At 44.3% G+C, this 23,167-nt stretch overlaps 1 protein-coding gene and 1 long non-coding RNA gene across 3 annotated transcripts in view; one reads left to right on the top strand and one right to left on the bottom strand.

Moving 5' to 3' along the window:
- Window positions 1-9,806, top strand: part of LOC132594163 (uncharacterized) — an 18,047-nt gene extending 8,241 nt beyond the window's left edge. The window contains exons 3-4 of one of the 2 annotated variants that reach the window (XR_009560388.1): window positions 59-256; window positions 8,214-9,806. This is a non-coding gene — a long non-coding RNA (uncharacterized lncRNA). Of the gene's footprint in view, window positions 1-58; window positions 3,903-8,213 lie in introns of both variants that reach the window. The other variant, XR_009560387.1, reaches the window with a different exon arrangement.
- Window positions 1-23,167, bottom strand: part of LOC132594161 (transcription factor COE1-like) — a 25,356-nt gene extending 2,189 nt beyond the window's left edge. The window contains exons 1-4 of the mRNA XM_060290710.1: window positions 23,034-23,167; window positions 20,812-20,968; window positions 19,618-19,673; window positions 8,334-8,408 (exon numbers count right to left, since the gene is read on the bottom strand). Coding sequence (XP_060146693.1) covers window positions 19,668-19,673; window positions 20,812-20,968; window positions 23,034-23,167 — 297 coding nt within the window. The 3' untranslated portion in view covers window positions 8,334-8,408; window positions 19,618-19,667. The remainder of the gene's footprint in view (window positions 1-8,333; window positions 8,409-19,617; window positions 19,674-20,811; window positions 20,969-23,033) is intronic.

Genomic DNA, 23,167 nt, shown 5'->3' with positions numbered 1-23,167 from the left:
TTTAAGTCTTTATTGAATTTGTTACAATATTGTTTCTGTTTCATGTTTTGGTTTTTAGGCCACGAGGCATGTGGGATCTTAGCTCCCCACCCAGGGATCAAACTAGCACCCCCTGCATTGGAAGATGATGTCTTAACCACCGGACTGCCAGGGAAGTCCCCACATTCCTGTATTGTTGAACTTGAATTTCTGAGCTATGTCAGACTTGGGATGCCACTGGCCATTTTCAAAACAATGTCTGCTGGTAGCTGCAACTGTACGTTTTCAAGGACTCCTCTCTTAACTATTAAATTTTAAACAATGATGTTAGATCAGATACTAATAGAAAGATGAGACATATGTGTAGTGGTCAATAGCTCCTGTTATGGATATGTTAATACTACATCAGAAGTTAAGACCTACTTAGGTAGAATTAGACAACTGGCTACAAAGTCTCTCCAAAGTGCCAGTTCCAGACTGGGTTTCAGACTTATTCTCCTGAATTCCTAAGGGAATGGGATGTACTTTTACTATTAAAGTTTCAGTTGTTACCCCTCCTATTGTAACTGGGTTGGTTGCACCAAAATGGCAGACCAAGGGATTGAGATCTTAATCATACGAGTCTCAGGTCCAGGACTTGGAACTCAAATATTTGTAATTTGGTATCCATTCCCCCAGATTTAGGCAGGATGATGCCCGCCCCCGCCCCCAGTTTCAGCAGGAAGCAGCCAGAGCAGTCGTTGCCCCGTTGCCTGAAAGATGTGGGGGAAGATAAAACTGAAGTGGGGATTAAAACTGAGTCCCCTTAAAACCGAGTTCCTGTGCCAAGTTTATGATTAATGTCTCAATCTGAAATGATTATTCCTTTTTTTGTCAAAAACCTGTTGTCCTAAAGATTGGGGAGTGTCTAGAAGAGGAGGAGTTAAACTGAGTGGGACTCTGTGGGTCTCCTGGGCACAGAAGCCTTTCTGTGTGCCTCCTAACTTGTTTGTGGGGAATAGACTAGACACTCCAGGACCTTCCCTGAGTTCCAAAGGGTGGATTCGAACAGTTGCTAATCAGGGAAGGGAGGGGATGCAGAGACAGGGAGGAACAGTCAAGAAACAACAGTGCAGCCTTGAGGCAGGGTCCTGGTTCTGCCTCAAGGGATACACATAACAATATTTTTGAGCTCCTTAAGTAACTAAAACCCCCAACAAATGGAAGATGTTAGCATTCTTCATTCCAGAGAAGCTCATCAAGAGACTGTCTGAGGCCAGATTAAAGGAGTGCAGGCCCTGTATACACCCTGATCCTTATCAGCAACCACACCCTTGAACCATTGCTATAAAACACCTCACCAATCCTCCCCGCACTGGGACACACAGTTGTTGAGGGCACGAGCCTGCTATGTCCTCTATTGGCTGGCAGAGTGATAAAACTAATCTTTCCTATTTCTTCCAAAACACTGTTCTTGAGATTCGATTCAAAACTGGTGCAGAGAGGCTGCTTATTCAGTATCAGGTACAGAGTCAGGCTGTTAGAAACAGTGTCAGGTCTTTAGTTATGGAAAGCCTCAGGGAATTAGGGACAGACCAAGATATTATGCACAGCGTCAGAGCCTTAGTTAGGGAGAGTGTCAGGGCATGACGTAGGACCAGCATCAGGACCGTAGTTAGGATCAGCATCAGGGTCTTAGTTAAAGACATTGCCAGGACCCGAGTTAGGCACAGTATCAGGGCCTCCATTAGGGACAGGGTCAGTGCTTGAGTTAGAGACAGCCTCAGGGCCTGAGTTAGCGATGGCCTCAGGGCTTACTTAGGGACAGTGTTGGGACTTTGGTGAGTTGCCTCATGACATTACCTAAGGGTAGTGTCAGGACTTCAGTTATTGATGGCATTAAGGCCTATGTTAGGGACAGCTTCAGGGCCTTAGTTAGGACCAGTATCAGAGCCTGAGTTAGGCCTAACATCAGGGTTTGCATTAGGACTAGCATTAGGGCCTTAGGTATGGACAGTGGCAGGGTCTGAGTTAGGAGTAGCTTCAGGGCCTTTGTTAGGGACAGCATCAGGGCTTTTGTTAGGATCAGAGTCATGACATTAGCTAGGGACAGAGTCTGGGAAAGAGCTAGGGATAGTGTCAAGATTAGTTATTGAGAGCATCAGGGCCTGAGTTAGGACCAGCCTCAGGGCTTGAGGTAGGGACAGAGTCAGAGCCTGAGTTAGGGATAGCCTCAGGGCCTGTGTTAGGGACAGCTTCAGGGTCTTAGTTAGGGACAAAGTCAGGACCTGAGTTAGGGACAATGTCAGGGCCTTAGGGACAGAATCAGGACCTGAGTTAGAGACAATGTCAGGGCCTTAGCTAGGATCAGCATCAGGGTCTTAGTTAAAGACATTATCAGGGCCTGAGTTAGTCACAGCATCAGGGCCTCAGGGATAGCTTCAGGGCCTGTTAGGGACAGCAACAGGGCTTTCTTAGGGACAGTGTCAGGACCTTGTTTAGAGATGGGTCAGGATATTAGCTCAGGATAGTGTCAGGACTTTAGTTATTGCCGGCATCAGGGCCTATATTAGGGACAGCTTCCAGGCCTTAGTTAGAGACAGTGTCAGGGCCTTAGTTAGGACTAGTCAGGGCCTGAGTTCACCCCCACCCCACCCCACACACCAGACAACCTCCCCAAGCAAGGGCAACACTAAGCCTGAGATTTGCCCTGTGCCTTAAGTACTGTCTTCATCCCCTTAAAATAAAAACACCCTGGAGTGCAGCCACCTGAATCGCAGCACAGCCTAAGTGAGAACCACCCCTCTCTGCTGTGCCCCAAGGGACTCAGGGAAAAAAGCAGATGCGAAGAACAGAAGTGTAGAAGGACTAATAGAATAGGAATAAAATAGGGATAATGAAGAAAGGAAAACAGACTGAAGGGCTGGAGGTCATTTATCATTTATAAAACTTTATACGAAGTATGAAAAATAGCCCAGCAGGTTTCCTGCCTCTCAAGTCATGTCACTGCATCACGTAGTCGTCATCCCCAATATGGGATTCCTGGGCTCTGCTCTGTATCTGGGCTGGCAACAAAACAGTGTCTACAGTTTAAGCCCACTTTTAAAATATATGCATATACACATATACATGTATGTGTGTGTACATATACACATGTAAATACAGAACTGTGTGCAGCATTAAAAAGAACGAAGGTGGGTTTGTACACACCATCACAGAAATAGGTCTACATCATAGTATGACTTGAGAAAGCCAGGCTGCAGAATAGTATGTATGGTCCTGCTTCTGGGAGAAAAAAAGGAAAGACTGAGAGAGAGGGAGTGAGGGGAAGAGACAAAGAGTCACAAGCCAGTTCACACCCTCACTTCACTCAAATTTCTGCACAAAGTGACAGCCTGCGAAAGCCCTTCCCTGATGACCCCCAGAGCTCTCTAGCCCCTCATCCTGCTTCACTTTTCTTCCTAGTACTCGTCACATTGTATATTTGTCTTATTTATTGTCTGTCTGTGAGTACAAGGGTCTTAGACTGTTCTGTTCATCCCTGAGTCCCCAGCAACTAGAACAGAGTGCAGCACACAGTAGGCCCTCTGGAAGTATTTTTTGAATGAATGAATAGAAACTTCAAAGAAATAGTCTATAGGGAGTGGAATAAGTGGGGAAGTATAGAGGATATATATTTTATTTCTGTACTCCTGTAGTCTTCTGCTTTGTATTGCAATATTATTTCCCTATTAAAAATCAACTGCAAATTGGGGAAGGAAGGTCTTCCTTTAGGCTGAGCTGGCATCTAACCCCCTGAAGCTCCCTAGTTCTAACCCAGAGCCAAGCAGAGCAAGGACCTGTCTTCCTTCCCTGTGACGGTCTTTCTTGCCTTCTCTTTCCTCCCTTCTCCAAGCTGAACTGCTCCCTGTGTCCCTGTACTGAACTCAGAAGGACTGAGAAAGGTGGGTACCGACCACGACCATACACAAGGCAGGCATTAAGCAAGAAGGACAGAATGAAGGGAGAACAGATTCACTTGTGTTTAAGGCAGGAGAGGTCTTGGGCTGAAACAATACAGTACATGGAACAACAGACGCAAAAGCACTTCAAGGGAAAAGTTACCAGGTTACCAGAAGAAATCACATGCTGATGACGTCCTCCTCACTGTGTGACTGACGGATCTTCATCCCTTCAAATGCTGTTCTTTAGACTCCTACTGTGTTTGTCAGGCACTGCACCAGGCGCAGACCTGGCATTTGCTCCCTAAAGCAGGAATCTGTCAGGAGGCTTGCAGCTTCCTCATTCGCTTTGTCACAGAGCAGGATTCCCACTACTTCACACCCCTTCTCAATCTGCAACCCAAGTGGCAGGAGAGCAGTGTGGCCCATCACAGGGGTGGGGACCCAGCACCTGGTGTCCTACATACACTGTGGACTCTCCCCAGCAAGACTGTGCATCCCTCGGACAAGCTAGTCCAGGGAAAACCAAGCTTGTGAGTTTCTTCCTTAGCAGCATGACACAGGTGGCGTATCTCTAGTGCACTGACACATGGCTTCATAAATCAGGGCAAGAAACGTATACATGTTTCCTGGTCATGAGGCCTGCAGATCCTCATCTTAGGGACATGGAACTTCTTCCCATAAGTTGAGGCTCTCTCAAGAGGAGGAAAGCATCAGCTCCATCTCTAAGCTTTACAACAAAAAGCAAGATTATCTACCCCATTTAGCCAAAGTGGCTAGAGAATGAGATATATGAGTAATCTGAATAGTCCGATTAATAGTAATAAGTTCATTCTTTCCCTGTTTAACCAACATAAGTTTTTCCATTCTTAAAAAAATGAAAAAACGACTCGCTCCTTCTTTTCTCTTGAGTTGGTTTCTTCACTGTCTAGCTGTCCCCTTGCCAGAGCTGCCGTCACTCCTTGCCACCTGAACCCCATAACAGCTGGCTTCTGGACCTCAGCACCAGCTTGAATGTCCTCTCTTGAAGTTCACCAGTGACTTTCTGGTGCTTTTCTCAGTCTTCAAGTTTATCTGGATCTCCCTACACTTATTACGTGGATGGCTCCCTGCCTCTGAAACACCCTCCTTTTATTTCCATGCTCTGTATGCTCAAGGTTCTTTTTCCTAATTCTCGAACACACTAAATGAGATTGTTGCCCAAGAATGTATCCACGGCCTCTTCTCTTTCTATCTGCCCATCCTTGTCAGTCCCGTGTAAGCCCATAGCTTTACCTTGCACCTTTGAGAAAAGACCTCAGAAGTTGGTTATCCTTTGCCCTGACTCTCTGCCCAGCTCCAGGCCAAAGGCCCACCATCTGCAGACCTCTCCCCATAGAAATCGTGCCTGGACTGCCAACAAATGGACCAAAACGCTCCTTCATGCACCCTCTAAAATCCGGGTCCTGTGTCACCTTCCTCCCAATCCCTGTAGCTAAAACCCACCTGCAAGTATGTCCTCCTTTCTCTGAGCAGCTGTGGTCCTTGGCCTCACCTCTTATCCCAGGTCACCATTTCTGCAGTGCTGTCTAGTTATGTTTTCTGGGTTTCATTCTCCCAGGCTAACCTGTCAGCTCTCCTACGTACGTGCTAAAAGAATGAATGAAAATATCCTTAACAGCACACCTAGAATGAACAAAGCATGTTAACATTTTAGTAGACACTTCCCTTCAATATTCTCTTACCATCTTTCCCTTTGAGCAACTCTGTGCCAGGTACTTAACTAGACACTGCAGATGTTGCTACTACTGCCCCCACTACTTCCACTGCTTCTATTAATACTGATACTCCTGCTGCTACTATTAATAATAACAATAGACATTCGGCACTTACTATGTGTCAGGTACCGTGATAAGCATTTATGGGGATTACGGCATTTAATCTTAACAGCCGCCCTGTGAGAGAAGTAATAGTTTCTCCCCATTTCACACATGGGCAACTAAAGCAGAGAGGAAAACTGGGTAACTTCTTTGTCTTCAAGGAGCATTTAGTCCAGCAAAGAAAGACAGGCCTTGGACACACAATTACAATGTGCTGCATGCTATGAAGGAAAAGTGCAGGATATCACAGGAATGCATAATAAGGGGACCTCACTCAGGCCAACGACCAGGGATGCTTAAGTGGGAATCGGAAGGAAAAAATGAGAATAAACCAGCCAAAGAGGAAGGAAGAACAAGCCATATCGAGGGGCCAGGCTAGCCCTGGGAGCTCATGGTTCACAAGGTGCTAGGCACTGACAGTGGGAAAAGAGTGCCGTCCTAAATACAGCACCCATCCCCTGCAACTGTCCTGTTCACTGGAAAGGGAGAAAAGCTGCATCGCCCTGCCTGGGGGGCTGGGAACTGGACTCACCTACCAAGCAGAGCTCCTATTTTCCATTCACATTTTAAACGCAGGATGTGGAGATGCATTTATAATCAAATGCTTTGTGGAATGCATCCTGCTTTTAAAAATCCTTCATGGGGCCATACTTTTTAAGAGTTTCATCATCAAGTGTGAGCAAAATGTAATAATGATGATGGGTATAATAGATTCCAGTTTACCAAAAATGCAGAACCTTTCCCAGAATTCCATGGAAAGAGTTCTGTGCCGTCAAGTCAAAGGGGTTTTGTCTCAAAGAGAGACAATAGTAACAGTCCCATGGCAGTAAGCCCTTTAGACAGCTCATGCAATAGGGTTACCCAAAGTACTCTGGACCAATGAATTAAAAGAACAAGAAAAATATGAACTGCATTAATAGAGTGTAGGCTTGTGTGTGAAAGGCATAATATATCTTTAAGTATTTTAAGAAGAATTTCTAGCATAGTCCAAACAAGTGCAGATATGAGATGCAAATCTATGATTTATAGATATTAGTTGGCCTATTGGTTGAGATCCATCTTCCTGTCTCCTGTTTGCTGGAATCACATGGAATAGAATACGGAAAATTCATTCTAACAACATGCTAATTGTGGGAAGATAAAATAGAGATATGGTTGGAAAAATAGTAATATGAAGGAGATCATTTTTTAATGCTTTTCAGAATGATTTTACTCATTCTGAAGAGTGCAGCTCAGCTTTAGCTGTGCAATTGTTGTATACAGTATAACACTAATTTTGCCTAATAATGTCTTCTAAGAAATCCATGACCATATTTTTGGATTTTGTTGCTGCTTTAAAGTTAGAGAAAAGCAACCTGTTTTCAGAACAATTAACAAGTTTTACAAATCACTGAAGTGAAAACTTGCGAAACTCCTGTATATTTTAGAATAGTATATTAGCAGTATGTTTTTTTAAAAAGGAGAAAAAAGAAGTTTTGACATACATACATATTATAGATACAGAAGAAGTTACTATTTGGGACTTCACTAAGGAAACACATTAATCTCTTTTCTATTTTATTTCCACCTGTAGAGTTTTCAGATTGCTTTCCCTACAGGTCCGTGGGCAGCAAATAAACCCACCCATGCTGAAGCGGCAGCTTAAAGTCCTAAATGGTTTGGTCAGTAGCAGTCAGGAGCCAAGAACGCTCTGTGCCAGGAGAGCCTGCGTGGCTAACAAAGCAATTAGTAGCCCTTCCCTGGTGCAGAGTGTCATCGTCATGCTTTATCCAATTACTCAGAATGTATCAGAAGCAAAGTGCCAGTGTTATTTTACAAAGAATTAGAATCCTAAACTGCAAGTTACAAGGCTGTTCTCTGGTTTACTCTCTCCCATGTGGAGGGTTGGCTGAGGCCACGGAAGTGAATGTGGTCTGCTTGCCTGGTTTCAGACGTAGCTTCAGACAAAAATAAAGATACTCATTTGTGGACAACATGAATGTTTTTACCTTTCAGTGACTCATCTTTGCCATCCTTCCAAAAGCTCGATACATTTAAGAAATGTTAGCTACACTGTCATAGTTATATAAAAGGTAACTAAGATTAAGAGATCAGATGCAGGGTTGGTGTGGGGAGGAATGATGCCTATGTATGTATGGTCACATTTTTAAGTGGAAGAATTAAAAAGGGGAACTATAACTTTCACGTCTTGCCCAAACAGAGGTTTCTGCAGACATCAATAGAACTCTTATTTTACTAGCAATGCAGTTGAGCACATATATTAACACTAAAAGGGTTGAAAGGAAAAAGGGGACAGCACTGCTTTGCACCCATTAACAATGTGATATCAAAATGGAAACATACGTCTTTTAGGATGAAATCTAATAAATAATTGAGAACCACTGTGATGCCTGACACTTTACTACCAAATACTCACATCTAACAGGTTTTTTTTTTTTTTTTTTTTTTCTAACAGGTTTTAGACTGTCTAACAGAAGATAAACATATACCCAAAAATAGACCTGATTCACCTAGATTTGAGAGACAATTCATCTTCTCTTTGCTAATTAAAGGGAAAGAACAAGGTATTTCTTACCTGCACGTGATTTCGTGTGTGGGCAAAGACTCGGCGCATCTCTGGGTTCTCGTCTTGGCCTTCATACGCTACGGCCTGTAAACAAAGGCACGATTTGAGCTAAGAACGGAACCAAGTAGCAGAGGACAAACTACCATAATCGAGTTCTTGACCATTCACCAGTGCTGCAAGGCCAACTAGCTTTCAGAGCCAAAGGCCTCACTGGGCTGATTGTTTTAAGACAGTTGTTAAGGATCAACCCGAATTGAGTGGAAGGGGATATGTTCCTCTCTGTCCCATCAACCACCTTATTATAATGCACATCTTTGGATCCTTGTATGAGATGGGCTTCTGTCATCAAGACAACCACAGTTCTCTCTTCAATTCAGAATAAAAATAAATCTAATCAATGGGGAAGGAAAAACCCCGAAGGCTTAGCAGACTGAGATACTAGTGATTTAAAATATAGAAAAGCACATGGATTTTATTTTTAAATGATTTGTATTTGTCGCCTCATTTTACTACTTCCAACTCCAACATGTAATATTCTAGAGGTAAGTAGCAGAAAACAAGTGAGGCTATGGTTATGAGTCCACTCACTGTCTTGTGATGATTCATCAATCCGGAAATCCTTCCTGCCTACAGGTTGAAAACGTGCTGTCTGGGGAGTATAACCACCCAAACAGTAATACTCGCCCGCGTATGCTGGGGGAAGGGCAGGGTTGGGCGGGGAGTTAAGCCATAGTTATCTCCCTCAACTAAGAAGAATTACATCTGACTCTCAAAATTTGGAGTCCCAAACCACCTCACCAGCCAAGATGGTTTTAGTAATATGTGTACAAACATGTTACTTAAGGTCGCTGGAAGTTTCCTTGAGACCTCTGCTTACTGGAAGATCTACATGTTAATACCTGGGCCAGAGAAAAGCTCACAGCTATGGGTAGAGCAGTGCTCTGCATGGGGATACATTTTAACTAACTTGACAATGTAGCACTGCGTAATACTAATATAACACAGCTTCAAATTCTTAATAAAATTACTTTCACACATTCAGATAACTCAGTTTCTCGGTGATGAAACTACTTAAATTAACCAGAGACTATCCTTTTTTTAGGACACACAAAAACTGCATAACTAACTTATAGTTGTCAGGAATGTGCTTGTTTATGAACCTGAGACTTTTAGAACTGTAAATGATGGAGGACAGCTTATGACACTATGTGTGCAGACCCTCAGAGCAGGCTCTGGCTTTGTTACCTAACTCCAGTACAAAACAGAAATTGCAACACATTAAAAAATGAGAAAAAGTACCTGTATAAGGAGAAAACATTTCTCTACCATTGGCCCATCAAAAGCATTTTTTATGGTTAGCCTGTTATAACCCTATAGTTTTAATGTTTTATTTTGCCATAATTTTAGATGTATAGAATTTTAGATGTATAGAAAAGTTGTGAGGATATATAAAGAATTCCACGATACTCTACCCAGATGCCTCAAGTGTTTACATTTTAGTAAATTTGCTTTATTCTTCTTTCTTTCTCTATTTTCTTTTCCTGAACCATTTATTAGTTAACTGCAGACATGCCCTAAATACTTCAGAATGTATTTCCTTAAAACAAGGAATTCTCTTACATAACCATAGCACAATTATCTGAATCAGAAAATTAACATTGGTACAATACAATAATCTAATCAACACCTGAGATTCACCAAATACCCAGTAATGTCCTTTATAGCAAACAACAACAAAACCAATACCAATCACAACATTCAGTTGTCATATCTCCTTAAAAAAGGAATATTCCTGAGTCTTTGTATTTCATGACATTGACATTTTTGAAGAATACAGGCCATTTTGTAGAACATCCTCAATTTGGGTTTGTCTAATGTTCCCTCAGGCTTAGCCTGAAGTTATGTAATTCAGGCCCGGAATACCACAGACAGGATGCTGAGTTCTCCTTGTATCACATCACACTGTCAACTCGTTCCACTAATGCAGTAAACTCTGACCATTTGGTTAAGGGGGTGCCTGCCACCCATCAGAGAGCACAGCCAGATTTGTGCACTGTAAAGTTACTACTTTAAGTAATTCATAACTATCTTCTGGGGAAATCATCTAGATTATGTTAACATCATATTATGACTTAAATTTTCACCCATTAGTTTTAGCATGCACTGGTGATGCATTCCTGCAATCTTAAAAGACCTTTTAAATACCCAAGAAGTTGCTTTACTCAAGAAAATGCATTAATTGAAAATATTTTAAAAACCAAAACTTACATCTGCCTGATTTACTGCAATCACTGCTTTAAAAAATCAAAGAAACACTGTAAATAACTGATGAGATCTCATACATGGTGCTAAAACATTCTATCATGCATGTCTGTGAAATCCTATTATCACTACATGTTTTGTACGTTCTCTTAATACCCCTGAAAACCTCTGGTTCAACTTTAGTTTTCTGTCATGCTAAACTAATACAAGTAACTTGCTAAATGAAATTCACAGGTATTAATGGGGTTTTCCTTCCTGTTTAAAAAAAAATTGGTTTTGGGAGGAGAAAGGAGTATCAATTACATCAGACCTTCTCATTTTGAGTCTTTCTAGATAATACCAATATTATTTTTTACTGAGGCTGCTGGTTCCACTGAAATCAGTGGGCCCGTGATGATACTCAATTAAAGATATGCTGCAGGGCGCTTCCCTGGTGGCGCAGTGGTTGAGAGTCCGCCTGCCGATGCAGGGATCGGGCACGGGTTCGTGCCCCGGTCCAGGAAGATCCCACATGCCGCGGAGCGGCTGGGCCCGTGGGCCGTGGCCGCTGAGCCTGCGCGTCCGGAGCCTGTGCTCCGCAACAGGAGAGGCCACGACAGTGAGAGGCCCGCGTACCACAAAAAAAAAAGATATGCTGCAGTGAAAATATGTTGACGACCCCCCAAAACAGTAGATGATCCATGGTCTCCCAGGTATTCCATGTTTTTGTCTTTGGTGACTGAACATCATTCGTTGAAGGCCCAGGGCCTCCGTAATACATCTCTACCAATCTCAACCTGCCACTTCGCTTCTGGCAGCAGAGTCAAAATGGAGAATCTTTCTCTACGTCAAGCATAGAAAAATGAAAGCATGAGTTTGGATTTTTGCTCAGAAATAGTTAAACTCTGGGGACGGAAGGAAGCATGAAGTTTCTCCTGTCCCTTTCCTTGGGGCCTCAGCAGAACAATACTTCTCAGCACATAATCACAGACAAAGAAGTGCTTGCTGCTTCTGTGACTTCTGAAATAAAAACAAGTGAACCAGAGAGTCTTTTCTCTCTCCTAAGGAGTAGAACTAAAATCCTGGAAATAGAGTAATAATCTAGAACCTCGGTGTAATAGAGTTAGCTATACAGTGAAACTCCATCAAAGGCAGCTCCACCTCCAACCTCTCCTAAGGAGTTTTTGTTATTGAAAAAGCTTGTTAAAACACACACACACACACACCACACACATAGCACACTATCATATAAAAGTATGGTCCAAGAAATCGACATTCTGATGAGATCCAACATAGGAAAACAGGATAAGTCTATTTTGATGAATGTCTCCGATGTAGTGTCAACAATAAAAGACTTTTTAAAAATGCCAACAAGTTCTCCCTCCAGCTCTCACACATCAAATTCTACCGTGTACCCTTAGTGCACACGTCAAGACTGGTTCACAGTTCAGCAAACGCAGACTTCGAGCCTAAAAGGAAAGGGGTCCTCTAACACCAGCTTAGGGAGGAGTTTCTGCTTGTTTTCCCAATTTAATATGTGCCTCTGTGGGGTGTGAGTGAAGCTCGTTGAGGCCGGATCAGTTGGGAGATCACAGAAGCATATAAACAGCACTGACTACTTTAAGTGAAACCATTTTAACAGACAGCTGGTTTAGGAGGTAGACAATGAAACACCAAGAAGAAGGCTTATCTTCAACCTCCATAGTAAGTCATGTGTCTGCTCACTGGGAGGAAGGGAGGTCTGCCGTGAAAGCGACAAAAACAACAGTGGTTTAAAGAAGTCAGTGTGTTCATCAGGAAGGAGTAAGGATGGGAGGCCTGTTGCAGAGATGGGCAGGAGGGGAGAGGAAGCATATCAAATATATTATTTAAATAAATGAATTGATGGTGAAGCAAGTTGAGGTTTAACCTAAGAAACAACAACAACAAAATACAATATCAGATAGAAAATGATGCTTACATTAATCCTGCCAATGCAGATAAATCCCTTAAGGTGGCAGGACTGCTTGTACCGGAAAAAAAGGAAAAGAATAAACAGCACGAACTTCATCTCAACTTTAACACCTAGTGAAACTGATAAACAAGTTGTCAAAACTTGACATGTTTGGAGCAGATTTATTCTTTGGGTATACTAGCCTCCCTTAATGTTCTCCTCTAATGAGAATAATGAAAATATCACAATTGTTTTAAATACTCTGTTGACTTTCTGATTGAGGGTTTTTTCAAGAATAATTTTTTTTTTTGCGGTACACAGGCCTACTCACTGTTGTGGCCTCTCCCGTTGCGGAGCACAGGCTCCGGACGCGCAGGCTCAGCGGCCGTGGCTCACGGGCCCAGCCGCTCCGCGGCATGTGGGATCCTCCCGGACCGGGGCACGAAGTCGTGTCGCCTGCATCGGCAGGCGGACTCTCAACCACTGCGCCACCAGGGCAGCCCAAACTTTCACATTCTTACACAACAATAGTGCCAGAAGGTTTGCTGTGAGAGGATGAAATGCCATCAGTTTCAAATGCCCAATTACACATTAACCTATACCATCTTTGAAAAGAAGTCAATCAATAGAAAAAATCTGCCTCTGTTGCCACTGTTTTAGAAGGCATCTTGTGAACTGTGGTTCATCTCCACCTTTCTAAAACATCACTGGGTCTTAAAAGTTAATTGAGATAAAGACCGCATAGTAAAACAGAAAATACACGGTGAACTTACACAGGAATCACACCTCAATGGCACGCGGAAAGAAATACAGGGAATTGAGCACAGTTTTCTTTGTTTACTTTTCAAATAATTTTAACTCTTTGTGTTCCATGCAAAAATAAAGTGGGCAAAGAGAATACTTTTGACTTTGGTTCATTAAAATCTGAAAGGTTTTTAGGAACAAAATGTTTTCATTAGGAGTCTTTCTTGGTTTACAAACCAACAATTGGAGACTTGTCATCATTAATTTAGAAAGACAGAAAGAGAGAATGAAAGGAAAGAAAGAAAGGAAGGAAGGAAGAAAGGGAGGGAAGAAGGAAGGAAGGAAGGAAGGGAGGAAGGAAGACAGGTAGATAGGTAACCTATAACTAACAAAAACTCCTAATTTTCCATTTAAATCAAAACAGTAACCTTGAAAATACATCACTCTTTTTTCCAAATACAGAATAAAACGCCAAACCTAATTTGTCACCTTAAAGAATACATTCATGAATGTACAAAGTATCTCCTTCAACCAGAAGTAAAGTGTCCTCTAAATACAGATTGTCAACACGACTTTGGCAGCAAATTACCAAGAATCAAAACTAATAAAAAAAAATGAACACCTGTTATCAACATGCTGTAATATTAATCATTACTTTCAACCACCAAGTTCCACTGCTTGTCATTAAAAAAAAAAAAAAAGTGTTAGCTAATGCGGTTTGAGAAATTTCCAGTAGGTGAGGGAGCCTTAGTTAAAAATTAACCTGTGCCAAAGAAAACGCTACAAATTTGATGTTTCATAAACAACTGTATCAAACAGCAATCCAAAATTAATAGTGAAATAAAAAATTATTTTGCTTCACTTAGCAGCTTGGCTACTGGTGAACAAATTACAAAGATGTAATTTAAGCTCAGCAGCTAAGCAGGCCTGTTTGCAGAACTGAATTAGGGAAGTTGCATAGGAATATCATATTCAGTATGCTGTTCAGTTACACCACAGCCCTGAACAAAAAGAGGACGTGCACCAAAAGCAGGTAGCTTCAGAATGCATCTTTTGTGTCTCAAATAAAATCTCTCATATTATTCAAACACCAAGATAAAAACTGAATCATTCTAACAATATCATGCAATATTTCTCTTTCTAGCAGTAATAAAAGATATTTCACTCATATGATAACTACATTTACAACTATATTAGTAGATACAACTGGCTTTGTCAACTCAATGGGGTAATAATAGTAATAATAATAAAATAATAAAAGCATCTAATTTATTAAGCACTTAATGTATGCTAGTCACTGTTCTAAGCATTTTCCATGTATGAATTCATTTAATTTTCACAACTGAGCTTCCAGGTAGGTGCTGCCATTATTTCAATTAGTTTCCAAATGCTTACATAGTTTAATAACTAAGACCAAATCATTCTTGCTCAACAACTATATGAACAATTCACCAACATCCAGACACTTCTTCATTCCTCTCAGCAACATAAGACACAAGAACAGACTGTGTAGTCATACAAATTCGATAAATGCATCACTACTAATATGTTCGTTTTTAATGCTGTTCAAACATTCACATGGAAACAGCTCTAGCGTAAATATCCCCAAACAAATGGCTGTATATTATCCAGGAGGGAGCAGTTGGACCGCCAGACTGGGAAAGTACTAGGCCATCTGGCTCCGGCAATCTCTCCAAAACCATCAGCTTTGTTTTCACCCCCAGACTCCAAACAACACATTTTCCACTGTGATGAGTTTACATCTTCCCAAACACAGGTCCTGATCATGCATAAAAATTCCACACTTCTTCATTCCTCTATATGCAAGAAAATTCAAATCACCTGCATTTTTGACATGTTACCAAAGAAGAGAGACAGCTGCTAAAATACAGCTCCTAACTATAAACTTGCCGTGTCATTTTTTGTTTGTTTGTTTCCCCAAATATATGAAAGAACCTCTCTGCTGGCCTAGTTGAATTCCTTAGGAACATATTGATACACTAAAAATGTGCTTATCTACCAATGAAGAACCATGAACAGAAAGGGCTGTTAATCAAATCTATGTAGCTGTGGCAGGATATGATGAAACAATCAATAGGAAAAAATGCACTTGCATCAATAACTTAAAGTACCAGGAACATCAAAACAAATATATAAAGATTAGCTGGAAAGAGAACTATAACAGTAGTTCTGATTATTGTACCTTAGACTTCCCACTGCCCTGGGGTTTTTTAGGGGTCCCCTCACCATATCACCTACCTTCAAATCCATACACACAAGGATTATGTGACTTATTATTTTTCCCTTTCCAAAAAAGAGCTTTGGTTTGGGGGCAGGGAATGTTTTGTTTTTGATAACTTTATGGAATTTGGTACTCTCTCATTGAATTATAAAAATGTCCCTTTTTTCAAAGCAAGATGGTAAGAGGGCAGATAAGTTAAAGGTTTTTTTTTTTTTAAAAAAAACTATTTAAAGATAACTCACTGAAGCAATCACAGAATGTAATTATATCTCAGATACTACAGGAAAATCTGAACTGAGGCGCATTAAAACTCAGACGTCTCCCACTGAGTTCATTTGAGTTTCTGCAGTAGATACTGTTTCCGGATGCAACAGCCATAAACTTCTGGATCCTACAGGCCTTTCTGCATGCTCACTAATGGAATACCAAAAACAGCAATGACAAAAAACAGAAGAACCCTATTTTTAGTCCAGCTAAACTTGGTTTTGAAAAACCCTTCCCAAAAGCAAGCTTCTTATTTTCTAGTTGGTGGACAAATATTTTATTTTTTTTTCAGAAATTGAACGCTTTTATTTTATTTTTTACATCTTTATTGGAGTATAATTGCTTCACAGTGGTGTGTTAGTTTCTGCTTTACAACAAAGTGAATCAGCTATACATATACATATGTTCCCATATCTCCTCCCTCTTGCGTCTCCCTCCCTCCCACCCTCCCCATCCCACCCCTCTACGTGGTCACATAGCACCGAGCTGATTTCCCTGTGCTATGCGGCTGTGGACAAATATTTTAAATATAATTATATCCTTAGTGTTTTATAAGAAAAGCATAGGGATAAGAGGGCTCAGATCCTTACACATTCACTTCTAATAAAGCTTTCCCTTTCCTGGTAGAGTCCAAAATTAAGAGTCATTACCCCAAATAGCGTAATGAGACACTTTGAAAAGGTGTGAAATACTGTGTCCTACCAATACATCTTGGTTGATTGAGTACATTTCTGTTTGATCTCAATGCTGCTAACTCCACTCAAGATCACAAACATTCTATGAAAATATAAAGTGCACAGCTAGTTTTGAATTTTGCTTGCCAAAGATTCCAAGTTTTAACCCCAACTTGTGAGTCAAAGATATGACATCACATACATAAAGCTGCATCTCTGACGTGAAAAATGTTATGATAAATAAGCAGCTAAGAGGAGACACTTGAACTATGCTTAGCTATTCCCACTGAAATTTATGATGTTACTAGAACTCATCAGTCACTGAAATTATTCCATTCTGCACTCTATCAAAATCCTGAGTCAATCTACCTGGAAGAATTTCACAGGGGGAAAAAAATAGTAACCGTTTAATCGGTCACCTTCTGTCAAGACTTACTTCTGATTGAAGGGGTCACTGCACACTTAGCTAAAATCAAAAATTTAAGAATTTAAAAATCCGACTTGGCATTTAATTATCACAGAATAATTTCAAGCTAGATGAGAATCCACTGTTTTACTCTTCGAAGCTAAAACATAGTAATTATGTCACAGCTGAGGAAAGTCATGCTGTCCACGCTGATCTGCTTTTTGAAGACTACTGTATTAGCTGTGTACACAAGAAGCTAACCTACTTCCCAAACTCTTACAGCACATAATCAAGGAAGAAGCAACCGGGTAACGGGCAGGGACTGCCTTTCAAAGTAAAAGCTACAGAGGAGGCATTAGACAACTATTATGAAAGCAAACAGGTATGCCTGGAAAAATCTTTTTTCTTGATATTTTTAGACTAAATTCAGATAATTACTAAGCCTTTTTTTCAGGTCACTCCCCACCAAAATATATAATTGCCTACATTTATAATTTTATAATTTTAACTTTCAGTGAGATGTCACAGTATGGCAAGTAACCCTCTTATACCTGCTATTACTACACTGTATCTTATTCTGGTCCCATCCCCACCACGATAGAATTTATGAAGCCGTGCAAAGAATGCCTTAAGCTATAGTTTTCCCTAAGTTCTATGACCTTGTTAGTAAAATGATATTAGATGTATTGCTTTATAAGAATCAAGATTATTCTTCCTCCTTAGAAGAGTGTGTAAAGTCATTTCATCTCATAATGGGAAGATCAATTCTTGTGGCACTTTTGGTTTACGGGGCCTAAAATAAAGTTTTGAGAGAAGGTATCACGTCAAACATGTCCTAATTTTGTGTTCCTTACAACTGTCCACTTCGTAGAGTTGCCGATAATTTAATATTTAAGTGGCCAATGTTTCACAAGCAGACAGGTCTTACATACTGGTTTGTGGGGAGTTTTTATTCTTTAAAAAATAAACTGTAATAAGTACATAAGGAATATGTATTAGAAATCATACTTTCCCTCTCCCCCTCCCATCTTTTCTTTCCTCTGATGGGAGTGGCAGGAAAAGATATCCAGGGTATCAAAGACAATTTTTTAAAAACAAAACTCCACTTAAGACACTTTTGTTTTGATATCATTTGTTTAAAAAGTTACTGAAATCAGGCTTTTGCATTTTTTTGCTTGGCAAAAAAAAAAATTTAACAAAATACAGAGCGTCCAAATCAAAGGGAATTATCCTATGTAAGGATCAAAACCAGTAATAGTAATAATAATAAAAAACAATAATAATACCAAAAGTATAAATGTGCGTTTACTCTGAACAATCAACTAAGAAATAAAGCAGATCTTCACGAAAGTCAAATATTTTAGGCTAATAACTTGAAATAGATTTCAAGAGATATGTATTTATCATTTTAAAAAATACATGTCGGGCTTCCCTGGTGGCGCAGTGGTTGGGAGTCCGCCTGCCGATGCAGGGGACGCGGGTTCGCGCCCCGGTCCGGGAGGATCCCACATGCCGCGGAGTGGCTGGACCCGTGAGCCATGGCCGCTGAGCCTGCGCGTCCGGAGGAGCCTGTGCTCCGCAACGGGAGAGGCCCGCGTACCGCAAAAAAAAAAAAAAAAAAAAAAAAAAAAAAAAAATACATGTCATACCCTCATGTTTTTCACTTGGTTCACAATGAAATATGAAGGTAATAATTACAATTAGCTGTTATTAAATTGGTTCTTGCTGAGTATATTTTAAAACTCCCAACAGGTTATTAACGTGCATTTTGTACAACATATTTAAGCCATGGGTATCTAAAAATAATTTTTAAATATGCATGTATACTCTAATTTGAAACCTTCCAAGTCAGCATTTATGAAAACGTCCCTTATTTTAAAGGGAATCTTTTAAAACCGCCATCAAGCAAACCAGTCTTACCCTCTCACTGAACTGGTGGTTAGTACACAATGGGTAACTTTTCTGTCTTCGTTTTTGTCACGAAATCCTCCAACCACCTAACCAGATATTTAATTCCTAAACTTTTACTTAAAAAGAAAAAATGTCCATGCGCCTCGTAAAAACGTCAGACCTCTTTTCTGACTCGTCTCATAATTGTATCTTTTAAACCATAACTCAACTTTAATGTATACCGCTCGGCACCCGCGTGCTGGGAATGTAAGAAAATGCCGTCTATGTACCTTTAAGACCACAAGCTCGCTCACGCTGCCTGGCTTCTTGCCAAACTTGGAGGCAAAAGCAGGGGGATTTTTGCAAGATATCTTCTGACAATTGTCGCTCCGTCTTCCAGCTCTACCACCACCACCATCTCTTCTTTAAAAACTGTGTAGAGTGGGTCAAGCGCGCTCTCAGACTACCGCACCGTTCCTGGGGAAGCTGCCTTTGCCCCTCACCCGCTTCCTCTACCTCTGCCCCCCGGCGGAGGCCCTGACGGTTTGGGTTTCACAAGTTCAGCCCGGTCTGCACCAGGGTCTCTGGGCACCTTTGCGTCCCGTGGGGCCCCCCGTCCGGGTCAAAAGAAGTTCAGCCCGTACTCTCCCCGCGCAGCACCCCGTAGTCTCAAATCGCAAGGTCTGAAGTTCGCTTGAGAAGAAGGGGCCGCCCAGCCATCTCCCGCGCGGCGAGTCAACGTGCTTTGGGGCGCTTGCAAGGCTGCGCTGAGAGCGCGGTCCGCCCTGGCATTGAGAGTTCGAGTCCCAGCCCTCCCGCTAAGGAGTAGCCGGCTTCTTGACTCTCCCAAATTTCGCGGCCGTAGAGTCACCCCCGCGGCGCGAATTTAAGAAACTCACTTGTTTTGTCATGGAGTCAATGAGGCGAACGTAGAAATCCCGCTGCGTCCTCATTCCTGGGGGAGGGGCGGGGGATAGGGGAACGGAGGAGAATTAAGTGAGAGAGGATCTGCAGGAAACAAACAAACAAACAAAGAATGGGGCTCCGAGGCTGATGGAAGGCCGACTGTCCCGGAGAAGCACAGCCAGGACCCCTTTCCCCAGTTCCCGGCTGAGGGCCTCTGGTCCAGCCCGAGAGAGTTTGGAAGGCAGTCCCGCCCCCAAGCACAGCAGCTGGGAATCGGGCGGGCGGATCCCCCCCCGTCCCCCCCACCCCGGGTTCTCTCCCTTCCCGCGGCTGGAGGAGTCCCTCTGCGTGCTCTCCGGGAGCCACCAAGGCCCTGACCGCTCTAGCCCGCTGAACGCAAGGGACCTGGGCATGAAGTCTATGCTAAGCGGAGGAACCCAGCCTTAGGACGGCGAAGAAGAAAGAAAGCGGCCCAGCGGGGCCGAGGCGCCACACCTGGGCCCAGGTACGCGCTCGCTAATGCGGCCGCCCTCGAGCCACTCAGGGCCTTCTCGGGTGAAGCCTCTTCGGGCGAAACTTAGCAGAGGCCGGTTTACCCCGAGGATGGCGGACGACTGAGCTTTGCTCCCTGCTGGCGTCCTAGGCCGCAAAGACACAAGAGACGCGGGAGGGAGGTCGGCGTGAGCTAGTGGACCGACTTCGAGGCAACTTTCCCCAAGCGGGGACCCCTGGCCTGGGAGCCGGACAGGCCCGGGAGCTGCAGAAATTGCGGCCAGCTGGGATCCCTCTGCCGCCCTCCCGACCCTTACTGCTCCAACTTTCCAAAAAGTTCCGTGGGGCGTGCACGGGCGATCCCGTTCCTAGGGCCTGGGGGCTCGAGCCCGCGCCAGCAGAGGCAGGAGCCGCGCGTGGTCGCGCGGTCGAGGGCGGGTTCGTCCCGGCGCCCTTGACTCTGGAGTGCGAAGCCGGGCTCGCCTCTCTCCATCTTTCGGGACTCAGCACGAACTTTTCTGGAGCAGAACCTCAGGAACGAGGAGCCCGCGTTCTCCCGGAACGGGAAGCGGCTTGGGGGACCCCGAGCGGGGCGTGTTACGGATGCTTTGTCCTCGCGGGGGAGCGCGCCTCCCGAGGGGCCTGGGCCTGCTCCCCGGCCGGAGGCGAGGGGCAGCGGCGCTGCGCCCACTTACTTTTTCCTTCTCCACGAACCCCGCAAAGGCTGTCCCCTCGATCTCCGCGGGCTGGCCCTGTCTGTCGTAGAGGGCCAGGACGAAGCGGAAGAAGTTGGATTTCCGCATATTGGAAGACGGCTGCTTCGGAAAGTGAGCCCGGGCCAGACCCATCCCGCTGCGGCCAAAGACGCAGAGTTAGACGGCTCAGCGGGACAACACCCGCGACCCCCTGTCACCCCTTACACACGCGCGAACCCTCAAACACCCGCCTCCTCTGCCCCCAAAACGCCCCGTGGGCCCCCTACACGCTCCCTCAGGCGCCCCGGGCCCAGCCTGCGACGGGACATGCGTGCTGTCGCCCAGCCAGTCCTCCCCGCCGAGGACCTCCGCGCCCCCCGAGCCCGACGAAGAGGTGTGAAAGTTTTGTTTGGGTTTTGCGCAAGAGACAAAACGCTGTACGCGTTTACTCCGACCTGACGCGCGCTGCGTGGGGAGGAAGAAAAGTAGCGGTGGATGAGGGGACGCGCGATCGTGGAACAAAGCCGGTCGTTTACAACTTAGGGGGAGGGTGGGCATGGGAGTTGGTTCTCGACACCCCCTCGAATCTCCCTTGCGCAGGTGCGAATGGATGGGGAACATGCCCAGCTCCTCGCTGCAGCAGCCATCCTCCGGGAAACCTCATGCGCCCCCTGCCTCCCCTGCCCAGACGCGGGTGCCCGGCCTCGGGGAGCCGTCTGTCCCCCCCCCAAAAATAAAGCATGTGGAGAAAAAGGATCTGCGGGTGGAACTCAGAGCAGTCAGGAGTGGTCGCTGTGGGAAAGGGAATTGGGGATTTTTAAAAAAAGACCTGTCCTGACAAAGGTCAAAGGTTCGCTGTGCCGCAGACATCCTCACACTCTTTCCAGAAATCCTATGAATAAGGGCTGACGGTTGAGGGCGCCCTCCCGGGGGCTGGAGCCTGGGGCGCCGGGGGCGCAGGGCGGCCACTGACAGCCCAACCTGGCCAACACAAGGGTGCGCGCACACACACGCACGCACACACACACACACACCCTTTTGTTTCTAGCCCAGTTACCCAACTCACTCTCACTACCAACCACCCCCACCTTTATGATCATCGGGGATGGGAACAGTGTTGTGGACACTTGTCCCCAGCCCGGAGAAGATGAGGGTGATGTAGTTAGTCATCTTCATTCTTCCCCTTCCGCCCTCTCTGGGCCGGAGAGAGCGTGGAGCCACCAGATCTCCCATTCCCCCAAGCCCAGCTGGTGGCCTAAAAAAAGGGGGGGGGACCATTTCTCACTTGGGACCAGGAGTCCCCAGAAAGGGTACTGAGGGTGCCCAGGAAAGTTCCCCCAGGTCCATCTCCAAAAGCAGTACCTCTAGGCCATACAGCCTAGCATCCAGGAGCTGAGAGTGGCAAAGGGGCTAGAAGGGGCCATGGTCCTAGACGGTGGGGAAGACTTTTAGGAGACATCAGAATTAAAGTTAGGAGTTGCTGTTCTTCAGGTGGACCAAGAAAAACTGAAAGCTAAAGGGAGAGAGAGGGAGAACCAGAGAGGAGAAATGAGATGATTCTAGGGGGACATGGAAAGAGAAAAGGGGAGAAAAAGGAGTTAAGAGAAGGAAAAAGAGGAAAGAGAAAGAAAGAGTGAAGAGGAAGGAAAGAAGGAAGAGGGAAGGAGAAGAAAGAGGGAAAGAAAGGGAGGAAGTAAGGGAGGAAAGGAAGGAGAAGGAAAGTTTTTTAAAGAGGGGGGAAAAGGAAAGAAAGAAGAAAGAAAGGAGGAAGGAAAAGAAGAACGAAGAGAGAGGAAGGAGGAAGGAAAGAAATAGAGAAGAAAAGGCAAGGAAAAGAAAGAAAGAACAGAAAAAAATAGGAAAGGAAGGAAAGAAAGAAAAGACAGGCGGCCTGAAAAGAAACAGCAATCACATAGAAACACAGATATCCAACATCATACTGGTGAGACGCCTCTTCAGACTTAAAACAAAATGAAAACAGTCACAGACCAGGCAGGGAAAAGTGCCGGTAAAGCGCGGGCTCCTCGCAGGCAGCTCCCGGCTCTGCGGCCGCAGGCAACCAAGACAGAGCGGCCGGGGGGCGCGGAGCCCCGGAGACGAGCAGAGCCGAGCGGCAGACGCACGAGCGCGGCCCGGCCCCGGGGCGGCGGCTTCCGCTACCACCTCCGGGCTCTGCTGCTCGCCGCTTGCCTCCCCGGCCGCGGTCCCCAAGCGGTACTCACCTCTGCGCCGCCGTGTTGGCGTCCAGCACCCCGGCGCCCTGCATCCACGTCCGCACCGCGTTCCTGCCGCTGCCCGGCGGCTCTTCCTTCATGCTGCTTCCACTCCATTCGATGCTTTGCTGAATCCCAAACAT

The sequence above is a fragment of the Globicephala melas genome, chromosome 20, assembly GCF_963455315.2.
Source record: "Globicephala melas chromosome 20, mGloMel1.2, whole genome shotgun sequence".
NCBI lineage: Eukaryota > Metazoa > Chordata > Mammalia > Artiodactyla > Delphinidae > Globicephala > Globicephala melas.
Note: the sequence above shows the minus strand (reverse complement) of the source record. Positions and strands in the feature narration are given on the sequence as shown.